This window comes from Lepidochelys kempii, chromosome 15, assembly GCF_965140265.1.
Source record: "Lepidochelys kempii isolate rLepKem1 chromosome 15, rLepKem1.hap2, whole genome shotgun sequence".
NCBI lineage: Eukaryota > Metazoa > Chordata > Testudines > Cheloniidae > Lepidochelys > Lepidochelys kempii.
The window spans coordinates 13,592,777-13,611,908 of NC_133270.1; the positions used below are offsets into that span (position 1 = coordinate 13,592,777).

General features: G+C 42.9%; 1 protein-coding gene across 6 annotated transcripts in view; it reads right to left on the minus strand.

Annotated features, from left to right (window-relative positions):
* Positions 1-2,529: 2,529 nt before the first annotated feature.
* Positions 2,530-19,132, minus strand: part of LOC140898910 (solute carrier family 2, facilitated glucose transporter member 11-like) — a 31,596-nt gene continuing 14,993 nt past the window's right edge. For 2 of the 6 annotated variants that reach the window (XM_073313463.1, XM_073313462.1), the window contains exons 4-13: positions 17,139-17,263; positions 16,764-16,893; positions 16,010-16,158; positions 15,395-15,582; positions 14,227-14,337; positions 12,730-12,831; positions 11,194-11,269; positions 9,611-9,738; positions 6,652-6,810; positions 2,530-2,869 (exon numbers count right to left, since the gene is read on the minus strand). In XM_073313463.1, the coding sequence (XP_073169564.1) occupies positions 2,663-2,869; positions 6,652-6,810; positions 9,611-9,738; positions 11,194-11,269; positions 12,730-12,831; positions 14,227-14,337; positions 15,395-15,582; positions 16,010-16,158; positions 16,764-16,893; positions 17,139-17,263 (1,375 nt within the window). In that variant the 3' untranslated portion in view covers positions 2,530-2,662. Of the gene's footprint in view, positions 2,870-6,651; positions 6,811-9,180; positions 9,272-9,610; positions 9,809-11,193; positions 11,270-12,729; positions 12,832-14,226; positions 14,338-15,394; positions 15,583-16,009; positions 16,159-16,763; positions 16,894-17,138; positions 17,264-19,132 lie in introns of those variants that run through there. The other 4 variants (XM_073313464.1, XM_073313467.1, XM_073313466.1 and 1 more) reach the window with 4 other exon arrangements.

Sequence of the window (19,132 nt, forward strand, 5' to 3'; positions counted from 1 at the left end):
AAGGCAGGACTGTACATTTAGTGTGTGGTGACATGCACTCCTAAGACCACCTACATTTTTACCAGACCTGAAGCTGGAAAGTTTTGCTTTATCCACCTCTGCTTTCTGCCCAATCACCTGGCTTGATTCAGGTCTCTGGGAGTTGAGAGGGAGGCAAGGTCTTAAGATCTATCATCCAAGAGTTCAACAAAATCTTCACACTGGGATGGAGAAGAGAGGATACTTGTGTGCTCAGTGGAGTAGAGGAAAAAGCCTCTATTTAGTTTTCAGGGGTAGTAAGTGATTAAGTCGTAGTCTTTGTCCTTCTAATCCCTTGGCTGTGGGTGTTTATGGTATCTCCTTCTGACTCTTTGGTATTGCAAACAGTAAGTATTTTCTTTCTAAGGCCCAGAGTTCACACTGTATTTTTTTGCTAGGAGCTACTGAGTATACTTGTTGCTTTCTAGTGCTCCCTGTAAGATACCCCAGAACAGGCAGGGCTTGGAATATTGCCCAGACTAAATTTTAAATATAATAGAGGTAGCTAAAAGAGCTTAAAGTGAGCAGATGGAAATGGAGAGGTTGTTCTCCTTTTCCTTCCCTTCCTTTACCTTTCTGTTCTGCCCTTTTTGTCTGTTCTTTCCTTATTTTTTCAGGGTGGGGAAGAAAAGAAATCAATAAAATGTAAATAAAAGGGTGGATCAACCTTTGGTTAGTAGGTGTCTAGTAAATTAGAAGCAACATTCCCCAACTGCTGGAAGAAAGAAAGAGCTTGCTTACAGCCCTGCCTAAACACAGCTGTTGCACCAGTTTAGTTTAAATGTATTTACTTAAACTGGTGCAAACTCCTTAATTCAATTCACAACTGGCTTCTGATTTTTTAACTTGAAGTGGATTCTCTCACCTCTCAAAAAATCAGAAGAGACAATACTGCTGTATACTTGGGGTCTAATCCTGTAGCCTATATTCATGAGTAGTCTTTACTCATATGTTACTACCACTGAAATCAATGGGAAATCTCACATGAATGGCTACTTGTATAAATAAGGCCTGCAGGAGCAGACTCTTTGTCTCAAAAACATTAAAAGAGGCCAAACAAACAAAAACCCAAGAGAGATGCTTTGTCCATACTGGCAATAAACCAGTGCTGACTGAAATAGCAGTTTATTATATTGATAGGTCCACTTGATTTTTTTCTTCTTTCATGAATTGTTGAAGGAAGACGATGTGATCATCTAGTTCTGAGTCATAAATTCTACTGTATACAGTTTGAGATGGTTTGGAAAGATGAAGACAATACTTCCACCCAGTTTTATAATCTAAGTTTCTACTTGATTCAATAAACCATTTTACAAACCATTAGGGCCAATAAACCATTTTACTTGGTTCAATAAACAGCCATTTACAAACTATTTATATAAAAACAACCCTCTAACAAACTTTCACCTCTCAGAAAACATCTGGTGTAATTCTCAGAAGCCTTGTGTACTAAGAAAGCAGATCCTTAAATACAAGATCTTTTCAAGCATTCTTAAAACTACAATACCCACCTGGGGAAGTGAGGAAACAGACTGACAGAGTGAGACGGGTACCCAGAAATCGCCTACTACAGGACAGGCCCAACAAGGAAAATAACAGAACACTACTGGCCATCACGTACAGCCCCCAGCTAAAACCTCTCCAGCACGTTGTCACCGACCTACAACCTATCCTGGAAAATGATCCCTCACTTTCACAGACCTTGGGAGGCAGGCCAGTCCTCGCTTACAGGCAGCCCCCCAACCTGAAGCAAATACTCACCAGCAACCACACACCACACCACAGAAACACTAACCCAGGTAACAATCCCTGTAGCAAACCTTGTTGCCTACTCTGTCCCCATATCTACTCTAGCGACACCGTCAGGGCTCTAGAGACAGAAGTTAGACTTACTAGATAGTAATGGTCACGTCTCTTTTCTTGTTTGAAGACTGGTACAACATTTGCTTTCTTCCCAATCTTCTGTAAATTAATCCAATTTTTCCATGACTTTCCATGATCATTTCACTTCCTTGGTAAGGACACTAAATTAATTCCCTTGATGTGGGTCATCCAGTCTGGCTGAACTTTTTACAATGATGCTTTTTTAGCAAGCTTTTACCACCTCTTTATCAATAGCTATTTTACAAGGTCTTCGTTGCTTCCTAAACATCCAGTCTTGTTTTCTTTCTCAAGAAAAGAGACCTAGATTCTGATCCCATTGACTTCAATCGGCTTTGGATCAGGGCCATAATCAACCTGAAATCTAGTCAACCAAAATAAATACAGGTACTTTACCTGCTTAAGTCCCCCCCACCTGTGATTTTTATTTTTACAGTTCAATTTCCTGTTTCTTGTAAAATCTTTCCTTTGTTGCAATATGAAAGACCCTCAGGAATAGGGGAAACTGATTAAGTATAGCCCTTGTGCTAGTGAATCCTGGTGCAAGACTGACTAGTTCAAACTGAGTCACCTAAGTAACCTTGAAAATGTTTGACTATCTGGGGGAAAATAAGACTTAAGCATGAGGAATTTCATGTCTGTATAATTTTATGAAAATAAGAATAAGACAGTAAAGCTAACAGTCCATTTTAGGATTATATTTCAGTCTGATTGCAACAGTGCTTCCTGTCCCTCTAATACGTAACATTTCCCATCTGAGCAGTCAGAGTCTGGTGCAGAAGGTGTGTTCCTTAGATAAATTATTTTCTGTGTTCACCGCTTGTTTCTTTCCAAAATTTAACTTATTAAATTCCCCTTTAATTTCCATGATTGACTTCCCCTTTGTCTCCGGGAGGAACAGGTAGGTGAAGACTGATGAGAACACAAGGATCCCCAGAAATATAAGGTAGCAGAAAGATCCAAGGCTTTCCTAAAAACAGAAATAAGAGAAGATTGTTAGAAAAATACCCTTCTGACTCTTATTCCCTTATCTCTTCAGCGTAGGTTTATATTTTAGGAATGAGAGAAATTCTTAATTCTAAAATAAAACAGAGTCCCAAATCACTAATGAAGGTGGACTTTGTTATGCATTTCATTATCTACTGGGATTTGTTAATATTCTTTTGTTAGGTATAGAATTCCTAAATATTTTGCCTTGCCTAGAGCGCCTAACGTTCATCAATTCTGGGCACAGGATGTGCACAGGAACTATGATGGTGTTAAACCTTCTGTAATCAACACAAACTTATGGTCACATCCTTTTTGGGAACCATAACAACTGGAGAAATCCAGAGACTGTTTGACCCTTTAATTATCCCCATGTTCAGCATGCTTTTTATCTCCTTATGGATTCTCTCCTGCATTTTTCTAGTGGTCTGATATGCTCTGCTGGGGGCAGGCAGTGGCTACACAGTGTTAGTCTTATGGAGCACTTTGAGTCATACCTGGCCCACTGGAAAATACCTGCCAGTGACTCTGGAATACGCTCATAACCTTTGCCCTTTCAGCTAGGTTCTCTTCACACACCTCAGTGCTCTACTGAGGTGTTACTATAGTACTCAATCATCAAGTCAATGAGAGGGGCAATCTGAGAATCTGCCCCTGAACAGCATGGCATGTTTATAATGGCTTCTCAGTTGCTACACTTTGAACTTGTTACATGCACGGTCTGTGCAGCAGCCTTGCTGTGGGGCCCAAGTATATTGTAGGTAACACCATTAACCCTCTCCAGCACCCCCAAAAGCCCCTTCCACGTGTTCTGGATTTGTAACTTTTCACAGGGAGTAATACCAGCACCAAGTCCCCCACATCAAATGATTGCTCACTATGTTTTCTGAGCAGTGTGGCTTTTTGTGAAGCTTTGTTGAACCATTCCTATCATTATCTTTAAATCGTCCCTAAACTTTTGCACATATTCAGCCTCTGCCTCAGAGCCACCCTTCCAGGAGCCTCTGAGATCCAGGGGGCCTTCTGGCTTTTCACCCATATAGGAGATCACAGGGTTCACCCCATTTGGACTCTTGGGGCACCTCCAAGTAGGTGAACAACAGATAAAGTAACATTACATCCCAGTTCCTCTCCCTTCTTTTAAAATATATTTCTAAATAGGTTCAATGGGCTCTAAAATCTTTCATCTAATCTATTTCTCTGGATGATATGGAGCAGATCTTAATTGGTTTAGCCCACACATCTTCCATAACTCACTAAATAAGTGGGACATGATATTTGACCCACAATCTAACAAGATTTCCTTTGGGAAATCTGCTACAGTGCTAAATATAGTGATTCTATATTAAATATTCTATGCACTGTTTCAGCTTCTATATTAGAGGAACTGCATCTGGATACCTAGTGGTGAAATCTACTACTACCAATATATTTTCCCCCTCTCTGTTTTGGCTTGGATAAGGGTCCTTTAATGTCCATGGCAACCCAGTAAAATGCTTCCTTGATTATTGGCAAGGGAGCTTTGTGGTATCCTACAGGCTTTTTCTGCTTCTGACATAAATCACCAGTGCTGCCGTCATCCTTTACCTCATTTTGAACATTAAAACAATACAATTTTTTTCCTCAAACCTTTCATATGTCCTCTGTTCCCAAGTGTCCTGCACAAGGACAGTTGTGGGCTAATAATATTAACTCCACATGATGCTTTGAGGTCAAAAGCAATTGTCTGTATTTTTTGTATTCTATTTTTCCCCACCAGAGCCTTCCAGTACAGTTTAGCTTCTCTTCTGTAAAGAACCTAGCCCTGTTCTCCCTATCTGGGGCCGTACTGTGAATGGCTTCTCTGATGCTCTCTTGAGAGGTGTCCGCATTGTGCTCCACAGCAAACTCACTTTGGCTGTGGCTTGCTTAGAGAGCTGTCACCAGCAGCTTCTCCCCTTTCTCTTGGGACACATTGATATTCTCTGCTGATAAGGGGACTGAGGCTTTTCTTCCCCTCTCAGCTCCCTTTCTCTCCTCAGAGGTTACCTCTGTGAACTCAGGGACATATTCTCCTTTTATGGGTCACAATGCTGACAGCTTTGGGCAGTGATATTGCATAATTCTCAACCAACACGCTGCTGGTAAATTTTTAAAAATTCCTACTTTCAAGTACCCCTTAAGCCTTTCCATTCCAATCTGATGCAGGCCAAAGGTACTGTGGTTTTAAATTGTCTTAAAGATAGTAGTTTTACCTTCCCACCCGGGAGCATATCATTCTCCTGAATCACATCCCCCCGACCAGGAAAAGCTGAGCACCAGTGTCTTGCCACCTCTGGCACGCTCCACCATTTATGTTTGGCCATTGTTATAAACTATTCTACCCCTCAGGAGGTCAGACCTGACAAAGGTAACCAGAACTCCCTCTGCCACCACTGAAGTCTCTGACTCCAGTGTAGCTGCATTAACCCGAATAGATCAGGGAGTGAATTGGGATCCCCCATACTTAGGACACGGCCTTTTCATATGATCAAGGGACCCACATATATAATGTTTCTTTGGGGTGGGGTCCAATAATTAGGGTTACTAGGAGGAGACTGGAACTGTGGTGGTGTGGATTTAGTTCCCTCACCTCTCTCCCTATTCCCAGGGACAAACTGGGAACCCCCTTTTATGCCAAGTTTTTGCCTTTCCCTTTGGAATTTGTGCTCCTCAAATAGTCTCGCTTGTATGTACAAGTTACCTTTGGCAGCTGTCTTCACTGATACTGGAGTTTTTCTCCTACACCATGGCTTACCCTTCCTCAGAGTAGGCCTGAGCAGGGTTCTCAACTTATTTGATTGCACCCCGCCTTCATACGCCGCTGCCCAGCTCTGAAGGGAGAGTGGAGAGCAGAGGCTGCTGGCTGGGCACCCAGCTCTGAAGGGAGAGTGGAGAGCAGAGGCTGCTGGCTGGGCACCCAGCTCTGAAGGCAGCACTGTGCCAGCAGCAGGGCAGAAGTAAGGGTGGCAGTGTGATTTGTCAAGATCACTTTTCAAAGCAGACTTAGGGTCCCATTGCCACCCTTACTTCTGCCCTGCTACCGCCACCCTGGGGCTGACAGCTGGAGCCCTGCAGCTCCAGGTGAGGGATGTGGGGGGAAGGGAGGAAGTAGACCCCAAGCCTGGATTGCCTCCTGGTGAGGGATTGGGAGGGAGGGGGAAGAAGAGCCTGATCCTGGATGACAGGGCTCTGGCTGTCAGCCCCCAGGTAGTGGGGCTCTGGCTGTCCCCTTTGTCTCATTCTCCCAGCTCCCGGGAGCGCATGGCCCTTCCGCACAAGCCCCAGCCGCCTAGGCCTAACAGGCAGAGCTCTTTAAATAAAAAAAAAAAAAAAACAGCACACAGCTCATACCTCCCTTGACACATTCCTGCACCTCCCTTGGGAGGCCCTCCCCATAGTTTGAGAACGGCTGCTCTTGAGTGATCAGATCTACCAACTTGTCATGGGTGTCTGCCCCTTCACTCGTTATCCATTTTCTCACATAATCTGCCATTTTATGCACATATTCCCCCTCGATGTAACTTATCAATCTTTTGAGGTTTCTGAATGCCTCTGGAGTAGTGTGAAACCTTTTTAACAGACTCCTTGCACTGATGCCTGTCAGGGATGGTCTAGATAATACTTAGTTCTGCTTTAGTGTAGGGGACTGAACTAGATGACCTAACGAGGTCCTTTCCAAATCTACATTTCTATGGTTCTATGAACATACTTCTTAGCCTCATTAACCTCTGTATCATTAAATACCTGTAAAGTTTTACCAGTCAATTCAGGGAGTAAGACAGTCATTCTTTGTTCATCTGGAATTCTATGTACCATGCATATTCTTTTGAAGGTGGTTAAACATTCCTCAGTGCAGTCAGTCTCTCTGTAACCCAGGTACAGCTTGTTGCAGTTTTGTGAACCCTGGTGAGAATTCCCCATGTGATAAGGGATGATTTTTTTTTTTTTTTTTTTGGTAAATTCAATATGATCAGGGCATATAGGCTCTCTGTCTTCCTCCTCCTCCCCCCCAAGGGCTTCTGCTTCTTGGGCTTCCTGCTTTGTCTTTTAGCGCCAGTGCTCTTTGGTGGGGTGTTATTTGCTCCTTTGGCTCTCTCTGCAGTTTCACACCTCTGGTGCTCTCCTTTCTTTTCCGCTTTAGTCATCTCCAGCCTGTCAAACTCCATCTTCAGGGCTGTTTCACTGAGAGCTGCATCAGGATTGTTTTCTAAGCCTGCACCCCTCTTTGGTCCTTTTGGTCAATCAGTCTGATCACTTTTCTGTTTATCCGCTTACTCATTTTATATTTTCTTTTGTTCTGTTTCCCTTACCCAAAACAACAAACCGTAACCTTTCTTTACCTGTTTCCCAATCTTCTCAGGTGTGAATCTCTCAGTAACTATTATTTATTTGGTAAATAAATGCCCGGAGCATGATCCCTAGCTAATCAGCAAACTGGGTGTAATTTCCTGCCAACTGTGATGCTTCCCAAAGTTATGAGGCAACTCATCCCACCTGCTCTTGTCATGAGTGTCTCATCTGGGCCTGCTGTGGATCAGCTCCCTGAAACCACCAACCTCTGGCAGCACAAGTGCTGCCTTCCATGTCTCCACAGGCCTCGCTGTCTCTGTATGAGTTTGCGATAGGCACACTCCAACTCCCAAATCCTCCAAGCCTGCCTCTGGAGTACTTGGCCTCTGTCCCACTGAATACTCACAGAAGTCTCCGATCCAAAAGATTAGTACACCCCAGCTTGCAAGACTCAACTCAAGAGCCATACTGTACTTAACACACAGCTAAGATATCTATAGTGAAAACGAGAATGTTTTTTTATCAAAGAACAGAGTCAAGTGATGGAGAGTGAGAATATTGGAAACAAATGGTTACATATAAAACAAAATCATAACACAATTTCTGGAGCCTAAGCTTAACTAACAAGGCTGTTAGGATATAGATATTCAAGCCTGTCTGTAAAGGCCTATACGCTAAGAATTTAGGTGTATTCTTATCACTTGGCTAGTTCTAGAGGTATAAAAGAGAATCAAAATCACTGTCTGCCGGTGTAAGGGCCTTCTCTTACTGTGACAGTCTGAGGCCCTGTTCTTAGGTTAAGAGCTTTGGCTAAGCAGCAGAGGCAGCCATAAGCTGGGAAGCAACCAGTCACATCCTCACATTCCAAACTAGTCCCATTGAAAGAAGGTGCCATTGGGCTATTAGGAATACAATCCTGTCCTGATAATGCCTATCGCCTCCAGAGAAAGGGGAGTGCCTAGAACATGTAAAAGGAAACTTAGTTTGATAGCATCCTGTCTGGCAAGAACTCACTTATCAATAGCTGGGATGTGAAATCCTCATTTCTGTGTTTGTTCTATCACTGTAGTCCCCATTTCCCCATTGTTTGTCCGTATAATCTGTCTGGTTCTGTGATTGTTCCTGTCTGCTGTATAATTAATTTTGCTGGGTGTAAACTAATTAAGGTGGTGGGATATAATTGGTTAAATAATCAAGTTATAAGATGTTAGGATTGGTTAGTTAAATTTCAGTAAAATGATTGGTTAAGGTATAGCTAAGCAGAACTCAAGTTTTACTATATAGTCTGCAGTCAATCAGGAAGTGAGTGGGTGGGTGCATGGGGGGAAAAATTGGAATCATGTTTAGCTAAAGGGGGAAATGGGAACAGGGACACAGGTAAGCCTCTGGGGTGTCAGAGCTGGGAAGGGGGACGCTAAGGAAGGAAACTAGAATCATGCTTGCTGGAAGTTCACCCCAATAAACATCTAATTGTTTGCACCTTTGGACTTCGGGTATTGTTGCTCTCTGTTCATGCGAGAAGGACCAGGGAAGTAAGCCCCCTAACAAAGGCATTCTGCTATCTCCTACAACAGGGGTCCCCAATGTGGTGCCCGCTGGTGCCGTGGCTCCTGCCGGGGCATTTTTGTGCGCCCACAGGACACCCTGCCGCTGAAATGCTGCCGGGAAGCTTTGCCATTTCTCAGCGGCATTTCGGCAGTGATGCTTCTTCTCGCTGCTGCTTTTCGGCGGCAGCATTTTGGCGGCGGGGTGTCTAGAACCTGCCACAGTCTTCTGGGAATAGCCATATACTACTCCCACACGAAAGGTTGGGGATCACTGTCCTACAAGATAGCTTAGCCCTGGAATTTTCCCCAGCATTTTCAATCAATATGGCTGGGAAGACATCTCATAAGATCAAGCCCACTGGCAGCTTCTCCTTAGAGATTGCAGGAATGAGGGTGTACCTTCTTGCCCATACCCCAAAAAGTTCACTGTCCTTACTTCTGAACAGGCCTCTCCCCTGCTGGGTCATTTCTTCCTGTAAATCTCCTCCTTGTGGATTTAACAATTCTTCTTTAATATTTGGCTCAGACTGTAAATGAATGGGAACCTCTGTGAACCGCAGAGTACTTAATTTACATGTAAACCAACAGATAGATAAACATTTCTTGCCTAAAAGAAAACCTGTTTTTCACCTTTCTAGTGTCCAGTCCCTAGTCACAGATCTTAACAACATAATTTTCAGTATATATACATAGAACTGCTTATACAGATGTTGTGTGTATATATACACACACATGTTGCCATGATTATGATGACCAGTGTGCCACAGGCTTTCATTAGAGTCCTTACACTGCATTCTTTTGTACTATATCTATGTACTCCTGTGCCCTCAGGCATTCCAAAGAGGCTGGGTCACAGAATCACTTACCACAATGTAGGGAAAAATCATTCCAAGGACAAAGAGCCACACCCAGCTGATGCTTCCATAAATCAGAAAGGCTGATGGTCTGAATGACTGGCTGAAGATTTCAGTGATTATGGCTCCAGTGGCTCCAGCTGGAGAAGAGATGTTTCTTTAGTAACTTTAATTCACTTGCTTCTGCAAAGGGCCTCACACTGACAATGCCTAGTAGAAAATTATAGTAAGTCTGTCCCAGTGATCTATGTGGTTAGTGTCCTCTACTACAACAAAAGAACTTGATTCCCAATCCCAGAACCCTGGCAGTGCAGTGCTGCAGACAGTGTGCAGAAACTCAGGGAAGAGTTGGGTTGCCTTGTAGGGAGGTGTGAGCTAGTGGACAGAGGACTAGACTGGGGCTTGGGACTCAGGGTATGTGAACACTGCAGTCAGGAGTGACTCTGCAGCACGTGTAGATGCGCCCGAGCTAGCTTTCATCTAGCTAGCTTGAATGACAATAGCAGTGTTGCTGTGACAGCACAGGTGGTAGCATGGGCTAGCCATTCAAGTACATACCCCCGCCCCCCCCCCAACTAAGTAGATCAAAACTAGCTTGGGTATAGCTACACATGTTGCAGTCATACTTTTTGACTGCAGTGCAGACGTACCCTCTGCCACTGACTTGCTGGGTGAACTCAATTTGCTTCCCTGTGCCTCAGTTTCTTTATCTGTAAAATGGGGACAAATTATATTCACCTCCTTTGTGTAGTGCTTTGAGATTTATGGATGACAAGTACTATATAACAGCTATGTATTTATTATTATACCTAGCTGTCCTGAATTTTGAAACTGTACTGATGGACTCTGACAGGGTCCCTGCCTTAACTCAGCTGAATAGATGGAAATTGTGATGTAAAGTCTTGAGTTTGTTAATTTCAAATTGAAATGAATAATGGGATATTTAATCTGTGAGATGCATATAGCGTCCCTTTCTGCTGTGAGGCATGAGGGAGAAAAAAGATTTTTAAACTTTGTATACATTAGCCTCTTAATCTGCTAGATTGTAGTGCACAGTTTGGCATATTTCCTCTGATGTTATGTGATCTATGTGGTTTTATATTTTATTGGTATGCACCATCAGTGCAATAAATTGTTAATCCACATCCCTCATCTGTTTTGCAGCCTCTTCCATCGATGCTCCTCCATGGGCAGAAAGTGCATCAGTTCACTATTTTAACAAAGGAGGTGATCACTAAATATGTACTTATCAATGTTCTGTCGGGGGAATTGTGTTAGTAGCAGAATACTTTGGGGTTCTTCCTCTGGGATTGATTCTCAGATTTTTTGGGGGGAGGAGGATACTACATTCTGAGTTAAGAGCCAGTAAAAGATCAGCAGTAAAACTTGAGGTGCTCATGTGCTCTTTCCACTTTTTCCATTTATAGACACATTGTCTCCTTCTGTTAATGTATTCAGATAGCTAAACCTCCTTCCCTTGCTGCTCTCTAGAGGTGGTACAGTGGTGTTCCATTCTTTATCCACCAATTCTGATGCACTCGAGTGGTATGGTGCAAAGTTCCCTCCTCACCATCATCTAAAGTGGATGTACTCACATGGTCCAATTCCATAGCAGATAACGAACAAGAAGATCAGAACGACGCTGAAGTAATGCATCCAAAAGAATTGATGCTAGAGTGAGAAAGCAAAGTGAGAGCAGACTTTGTAACAACATGGTAGAATAGAATGCTCCCTGCCAGGGCCAGATTTACACCTTATGCGCCTCTAGGCACAGCATCTTCAGCTCCCCTTCCTCTGCCACACATGGTGCTCCCAGCCCGAACCAGGGCGCAGCCCACCCCCTCCAGGCAAGACTTAAGCGGGGGACTGTACCTCTCCCCATGGCAAGCGGTCCCTGGGTGTTTTCTGTCCCTCCTGCAACTCGGTGTGGTAGCCATGCTCCAGTTCTGCCTATGCAAGTGAATGGGGCACCGGCCACGCCCCTCCTTCTACTTCCCCAGCTTGGGGCGGAGGCAGTGGGGTGGCTGAGATTGGAAAGGGGCTAGGACGCTCCCAGCCCCTTCAGCAGCCGCCCTGCCCATTGGTGGCTCACAGTGCCCCACTTTTAACGTTTAGGTGCTCCTAGAACACCAGCGCCCATAGGCACGTGCCTACTATGCCTAATTGGAAATCTGGCCCTGCTTCCTGCTTTCATAAAATCATAGAATATCAGGGTTGGAAGGGACCCCAGAAGGTCATCTAGTCCAACCCCCTGCTCGAAGCAGGACCAATTCCCAGTTAAATCATCCCAGCCAGGGCTTTGTCAAGCCTGACCTTAAAAACCTCTAAGGAAGGAGATTCTACCACCTCCCTAGGTAACGCATTCCAGTGTTTCACCACCCTCTTAGTGAAAAAGTTTTTCCTAATATCCAGTCTAAACCTCCCCCACTGCAACTTGAGACCATTACTCCTCGTTCTGTCATCTGCTACCATTGAGAACAGTCTAGAGCCATCCTCTTTGGAACCCCCTTTCAGGTAGTTGAAAGCAGCTATCAAATCCCCCCTCATTCTTCTCTTCTGCAGGCTAAACAATCCCAGCTCCCTCAGCCTCTCCTCATAAGTCATGTGTTCCAGTCCCCTAAGCATTTTTGTTGCCCTTCGCTGGACTCTCTCCAATTCATCCACATCCTTCTTGAAGTGTGGGGCCCAAAACTGGACACAGTACTCCAGATGAGGCCTCACCAATGTCGAATAGAGGGGAACGATCACGTCCCTCGATCTGCTCGCTATGCCCCTACTTATACATCCCAAAATGCCATTGGCCTTCTTGGCAACAAGGGCACACTGCTGACTCATATCCAGCTTCTCGTCCACTGTCACCCCTAGGTCCTTTTCCGCAGAACTGCTGCCTAGCCATTCGGTCCCTAGTCTGTAGCTGTGCATTGGGTTCTTCCGTCCTAAGTGCAGGACCCTGCACTTATCCTTATTGAACCTCATCAGATTTCTTTTGGCCCAATCCTCCAATTTGTCTTTCCACCATGGTGAATGAAGTTCACTTTGGTGGTTATTCTGTTGCGAAAAATCTTGCCTAGGAGGAAAGATTAGAAATGGGGGTTGATGCTGGAAAAGTCCCGATTAGGAAATCCCCTTACCTGCAGGGAGAGAGTCATTGTGAGGAGTGTTAACACGAAAATCATTAGTACATATCCTCCGCACAACAGCATCCTCCTGCCAAATCGCTCGATAAGGGAGCTCTGGAAAACAGAAAACACAGCATTACCAATATGGTTAATTCCAACTCCAAATGAATGGATTACTTCCCATGCTCCTAACCTTCTTCTCAGAAGTCTTATTCAGTTAATACAAACAGATGAGACTCTCTAAACATGAGCTAAATCTTACTGATATTTCAGTTTATCATTTGTACTGGGGACTGTACGTTTAGACCAGAAAGATTTATACAGTATGGTTGGACTGATTCTGCTTTACTTCTGCTTTACTTACATCTCCTATTGACTTATTCAGAAATATTTTTTTACTTGAATATTTCTCCCTTAAAACCATGGGGAAGAGGTATATTTTACTTTCATCGCTGTACATCAGTCTTGATCCCTGGATGTCTAGAGATAATCCATTTTTAGGCAAGAATGCAGTGCGTGCAGACATGAGCTATATATATCTACCCTACTTACAGGAATAATTATTGTATTATCTTGTGTCATGAGAAAAAGTCATAATTCAACACGTAGGTAGTTCAAACCTGAGGCTTACCCCAGAAATTAAGGCAGAAAGTAGGTGTTCATGAAGGGTTTATATCTCCCAGAGCCTCCACTGCAATTCCTTAAAAATTGATGGGATAAAATAGTTCATGGACTTTAGTCTCCTCCATTGTGGGAGCTGGTAACTTTTTCTGTCTCTGAATAGGGAAAAAAGAAAAGGAGGACTTGTGGCACCTTAGAGACTAACCAATTAATTTGAGCATAAGCTTTCGTGAGTATAGCTCACGAAAGCTTATGCTCAAATAAATTGGTTAGTCTCCAAGGTGCCACAAGTCCTCCTTTTCTTTTTGCGAATACAGACTAACACTGCTGCTACTCTGAAACCTGAATAGGGAAAGTGTACAGCCAATTGACAGCCATTCCCTGCAGGTGATAACCTCTTTTTACCCAAAATGGTAGTGATCAGACATGCACCAGCTTCTTGGCAAATGACCTACATTTCTTTGTTACATGGAGATCTGTGTCAAACTGCACAATTTTGTATCAATCCAAAATTTCACATGGCTTCACATAATCCACTATTTTGCTCTTTTAGAGGCCACTGGAACTGTGCCCTTTATTCTTCCTATCTATCCACAAAGCAGTTGTCTGTACAAAATCATGATTGGTTAAAGCATGATGTGAAACTCATTTCACGGAGTAAAAATGAGTACAAAGACATTCAACAATACAAAGTTAATTGGGGAGAAGGGCTGCCTTTCACAGCTTCATGTGACTTAGAGGTAGGAGGAAATTTCTTGATTAGTTTACACAACGGAGTGAGTCTCTCCCCTAACTCCCCTCTGCCAAGGCTACACATTAAAAAAAAAAAAAATGCTGTCTCTAAATACATTCCCTTTTTCCTACAAACTCCAGTTTGGTGAGACTTACACACACTATAGATGATAGGCATTCACATGTCCCAACTCCTAGTGATATGTAGGGGATGAGATAGTCTTCAAACCTGGCTGCACGGAACACTTCAAAAGAGTAGAAATAGATCTGAAAAAGGCAGAGAGAAAATAGTGTGAACAATCATCGTGGAGGCAGGCTGTGAAACTCCTCAGATGTGAGGCAGAAATCAGACAAAAATTATTCTAATATAAAGCAAATTTACTGATGGGTGGGCTGTCTGCTCACTGGCGAAGCATTTTGGTGCCATCTAGTTCTCACTGTACATGTGATACTGTCACAAGCATGTCACAAGCTCCTTGTACAAGTGAAGTTCTGTCTGCTCTATCCATTCCTGTCTCTACAACCACAGCTTTCTAGCTTCGCACATGGATGATTTTGGTTTCAGAGGAGCAGCTGTGTTAGTTTGTATCTGCAAAAAGAACAGGAGGACTTGTTGCACCTTGGAGAATAACCAATTTATTAGAGCATCAGCTTTCGTGGGCTACAGCCCACTTCATCGGATGCATAGTCCCTCTTGTTGCTTTTGGAGAATGACATATTCTTAGATCTTCATGTACCTGAATGAGAAGCTTCATCGTTGTCTCTGTTTTCAGATTCTAGCCTTCAGTACCTCTGACCTCCCCAGCAGACCCCAACCCATGGACCTCAGGGGGATGGGTCAGCAGTGTTTTGACATAGAATGTGATGCAACAGTGGTGTGTCTTTGTCCATCTCCTTTATTGGTGGAGACTGACCCTAGAATTTGGCATTGAATACCTGCCCCCAATACTCGTGCTTGTTAGCAATTCTTGGGAGGATCCCTCATGTCTGAGCGAGTGGCCTATGCTGGCTCTTTGGTGGAGCTGGCACCAGAGACCTTTATGGAGAGGTATTATCTATATTTGCAAACTTGCTAATGCATTCAGGATTCCATACTAGAAAAGTCAGAGCAGAATTGTAATGGCAACAACCAGGGGTCCATTGATCAGGAAGAAGAGGACCAAGTTTCTCAGATTTTTAAGACCAGAAGGGACTATTATGATCTGACTAGTCTGACTTCCTGCATAACATATGTCATGAATATAATAGTGCAACAAATAACTAGGCCTTTTTTTAATGCTACCTAACAATGACTCTGAGTTTTTACACAGGGAAAACACTCAACTGCATTGACGCCACTAAGCTGCAAGCTGGTCATGATGGTGACCAAAAAGTACAATTGCCAGCGCAAGGATCGTTCTTTAAATAGTTCCAGGACACGCAAGGTTTTGGTGCTTTTTGTTGCAGCCTTTTCCTTCAGTATGTCATCAATCTCTGCTTGATGATCTCCTTCACCCCAGAGTTGCTTAATGGCTGTGCAGAAGAAAAAACTAAATAGTTTAATCTATCAGTTCATCTCCATCATTCTTTAATAACAAATCCTTTTAGCCTGTCTGAATCACATAGACTTAATTAGTCTGTCCTTAGAGTTGTTTTCATCACATCATGATTTGGTGTATGTTGTCGGGGCAATGTGTGGAAGCCTACTCTTGTTGCCCAGATGGTGCTTATTCTATAGATAACTAGAAGAGTTTTGTCTGCGGGGCTGTCAGAATGTCATATCACTCTAATATTGAGTTGACAAATGTAACCATTTTTAAAAATTTTATTTAATGAAAATGAACATTAAGAGCGCGGTTTTATTGAGGTAGTAGGAGTCTTGGGCTCTACTCTTTTTGCTTTCAATGGCTAACACTCCAACAAATTAGATTTACTGAAATGAGTGGAGTAAGTACTTTACCTTTCATGAAGGCATCCTCATTACCCTCCTGTATCAGAAGGTAGGATGGGGACTCAGGGAAGAAGGGGAGCATAATCAGCTGAATCAATGCTGTGAGTCCGGTAGAAGCCAACAACAATGGCCACAACGATTCATTTCCTAAGAGCTCTCTGGAGAGTACATGTAAAAGTGCAGTCATGATCAAACCATTATGTTAACATTCAATAACTTTTTCTGAATGATAAATAGAGAGACAGCAAATGGGCCGAATTCTAGTGCTGAGTGCATTGCAGCCGGATAACTGAGTCAGTCTGGCAAATTTTGTGAAACTCAGCAGCACTTTGGAAAACTTTCTAATGATACATTAGGTCCCACAGTGACCTTTAGGAAGTTCATGAGATTGTGATGCTAATTTTGAACTGAAAAACTTTCTAATATGCTACACATCTCAAATGTGGTCCCATGTGCTAGATCTCACCATGATATTTCAAATAAACCTCAGGAAGTTTTAAGGTAAGCCACTTGGTAGCAAGGCTATAGAGGAAAAAAAATTCAGATTGTGGTTAATTACTTGTATTTTTCTGTGTCCAATGTCTTAAACATGGAACTCTCAGATTTGGTCAAATACTGTCTACTGGTTTAAGATAAAACATTTAATTTTGGAGATGAGAGCACTTATTGAAGATTTTAGAGGGTGGTTTCTTTTTTTTTTTAAAAAAGGCTTAAGACCAGCTTCTGCTGCTGCAGAGAAAGGTGATAGATGATTTTGTTTTACCTTAGTCCAAAAATCTGTCCTAAGACTTTTCCTAGTGTCAGAAAAACAGCGAGAGTGGAGTTTGAAAATCCACGCAGCTTCTTGGGTGAAATCTCTCCTACATATTGAGGATGTATAGTGAGAGAGAAACCTTGGACAGGAAAGAAGAGAGATGGCCATTAAATTGAGGAAAATGTTAACTGTCTTATCCCAAGCTCCTCCCACTACTCATTTCCACCCCCTGCACCTTTGACCAGCTATTATGTATCAGTGTCTTCTGTGACATGCTAAGTATACTTGTTGGGTAATATAAAATAATTCTAAAAGAATTATAATGAAAGGAGACTATACTGGGATACCAAGGAGACTCCCTTTTGATGTCTACAGAGGTCATACCTGTTCCCATGCCATAAAGGAAGCGCCCAATCAGAATCATCTCAAAGGACTTGGCCATTTTACAGAAGGCCATGAAAAGTGAAGCTACTAGCATGATCAGGTTAGTGACAATCTGACACTTCTTTCTGTAAAAAGATGAGAGAGTGGTATGAAGTGAGTATCTCTTATACTGTTTTTGATTAATGTATTTGCTGTTACTTATCCAACATACAAGCACCATGTAACGTCTTAAATATGTTAACTGTAGGTATGGTACAGCAATTACTGTTCCTTTGTGGCATGTTTTAATGGATACCCAAACTGGGTATTTCCCGGAGAAATTAAATGATTCTTCGCTTTCAGAATCCAAGAACTTTTACTTCATAACTGTACCTTGGCAGCATGTGCATTTATAAATGCTTAGCATGTGTCAGTATTTCTTTAGGATGGGAGTTCATGTGTAGTCGTACTCGAACAACAGGTTGATCAAGTACAATATGTTGAGGAGTACAAGCATTGGGGTATTGAAGTCACTAGAATTCATGGTGCAATATCCAAAGTACCAGCTTGTTATACAGAAACAATTTGACTCTGTGGGAGCCAACTGTAGACACGACTTATGATGAGGCATTCCTGCCACAGTAGTGGATCCAAGGCACTTGTGGATCTGGCAGAAAGGATATACCAAAGAGAGGCTTCAGTAAAGACTATACTGTAAATTTTAGGCCGGATGGCTGCAGTAAGTGGTGACCATGGCATGTCCCCTCAGTGGACCCTGATGTCTCAGACTTGAATCACATAGACTTTTGCATCTGGGTGGCTAGTGGTTTCTGAAACCCACTGGCTGGATTGCTATCCAGAGACGTTCAGCATTCTTGGAAAGGTCTTGCAGATTCATCTGATATCTCTGGATGCGCTTGTGAAAAGGAGCCTAAGTGGAGCAGCTTTTCACTCAAAGTTGTTCGTATCTCCAAGACCAGTTGCTACACGTAACTGCTCTCGAGATGAATGTGATCTTGTATGCATTAAGAGCGTACAGAGACCTTATACCTAAAAGTTGATTCTGATTCAGGCAGCTACGCTACCAAGGTTGACGTAAACAAGTGGAGAGGAGCAGGATCTTGTTTCTAGTATCAGGAGGCCTTCAAGTGTGGGATTATGCAGTGTCCCACAAGAAACTTCTTGGGGGCATTTACCTGGCAGGAAAGAACAACTGCAGTCAGGCTAAGATAGTTGAGACCCATATGAGGGGCCTCTGGATCAGAGGGTGGCGGAGCAAATCTTTAAGTGGAACACACCAGTAGATCTGTTTGCCAATTTCTCTGCAAAGGATATTGGTGTTACACACAAGATCCTGAGAACACACCAGATGCATGAGGAATCCTTTCTCCATCTATTGTGGAGTTACTTCGGGACAGACTTTTAATAGAGGACATTACTAACAATGGAGCAGTCTCTTATACAGAACTATGGGTAAAGTTAACTTTCTTTTCTGTTCAGTTTCACGTTTTCTTTAGAATAGGTACTAATAATACTTTAATACAACATTCACTCCAGAATGAATACACTTTGCAAATCTGACTTTTTTTAAGCAAGCACTTTAATGTTTCAGGTTTACCCTTGAGTGTTTAAGCTACATCTCTCAAAAGTGGAATTCAGGCTGGTCCAAGTGATTGTAACAGTTCCCAGGAAACCTGTGTTTGAACGAATATGCATGGCTTCTGTTTCTGGATTTGTAGATCTTGGAAATTATGTACTGGAGGATGATGTGAGGAAATTGCATCACATGTTACTTCCCCACAAGGCACTAGTAAATGGAGTGTTGGTAAGCCCATCTTCAGAAGGGACCACACTTCACCATCAGCATACTGTTTAAATACACTGAATGAAAGACTGGTTACCACTTACCCTGGGTGGCTATGATAGCAATTTAAAGCAATTGAATAGAAGTATATATGGTCAGACTACATTGAACAAGAATAGTTGACTGTATGTGCTTTGCTAGTACATTTTTC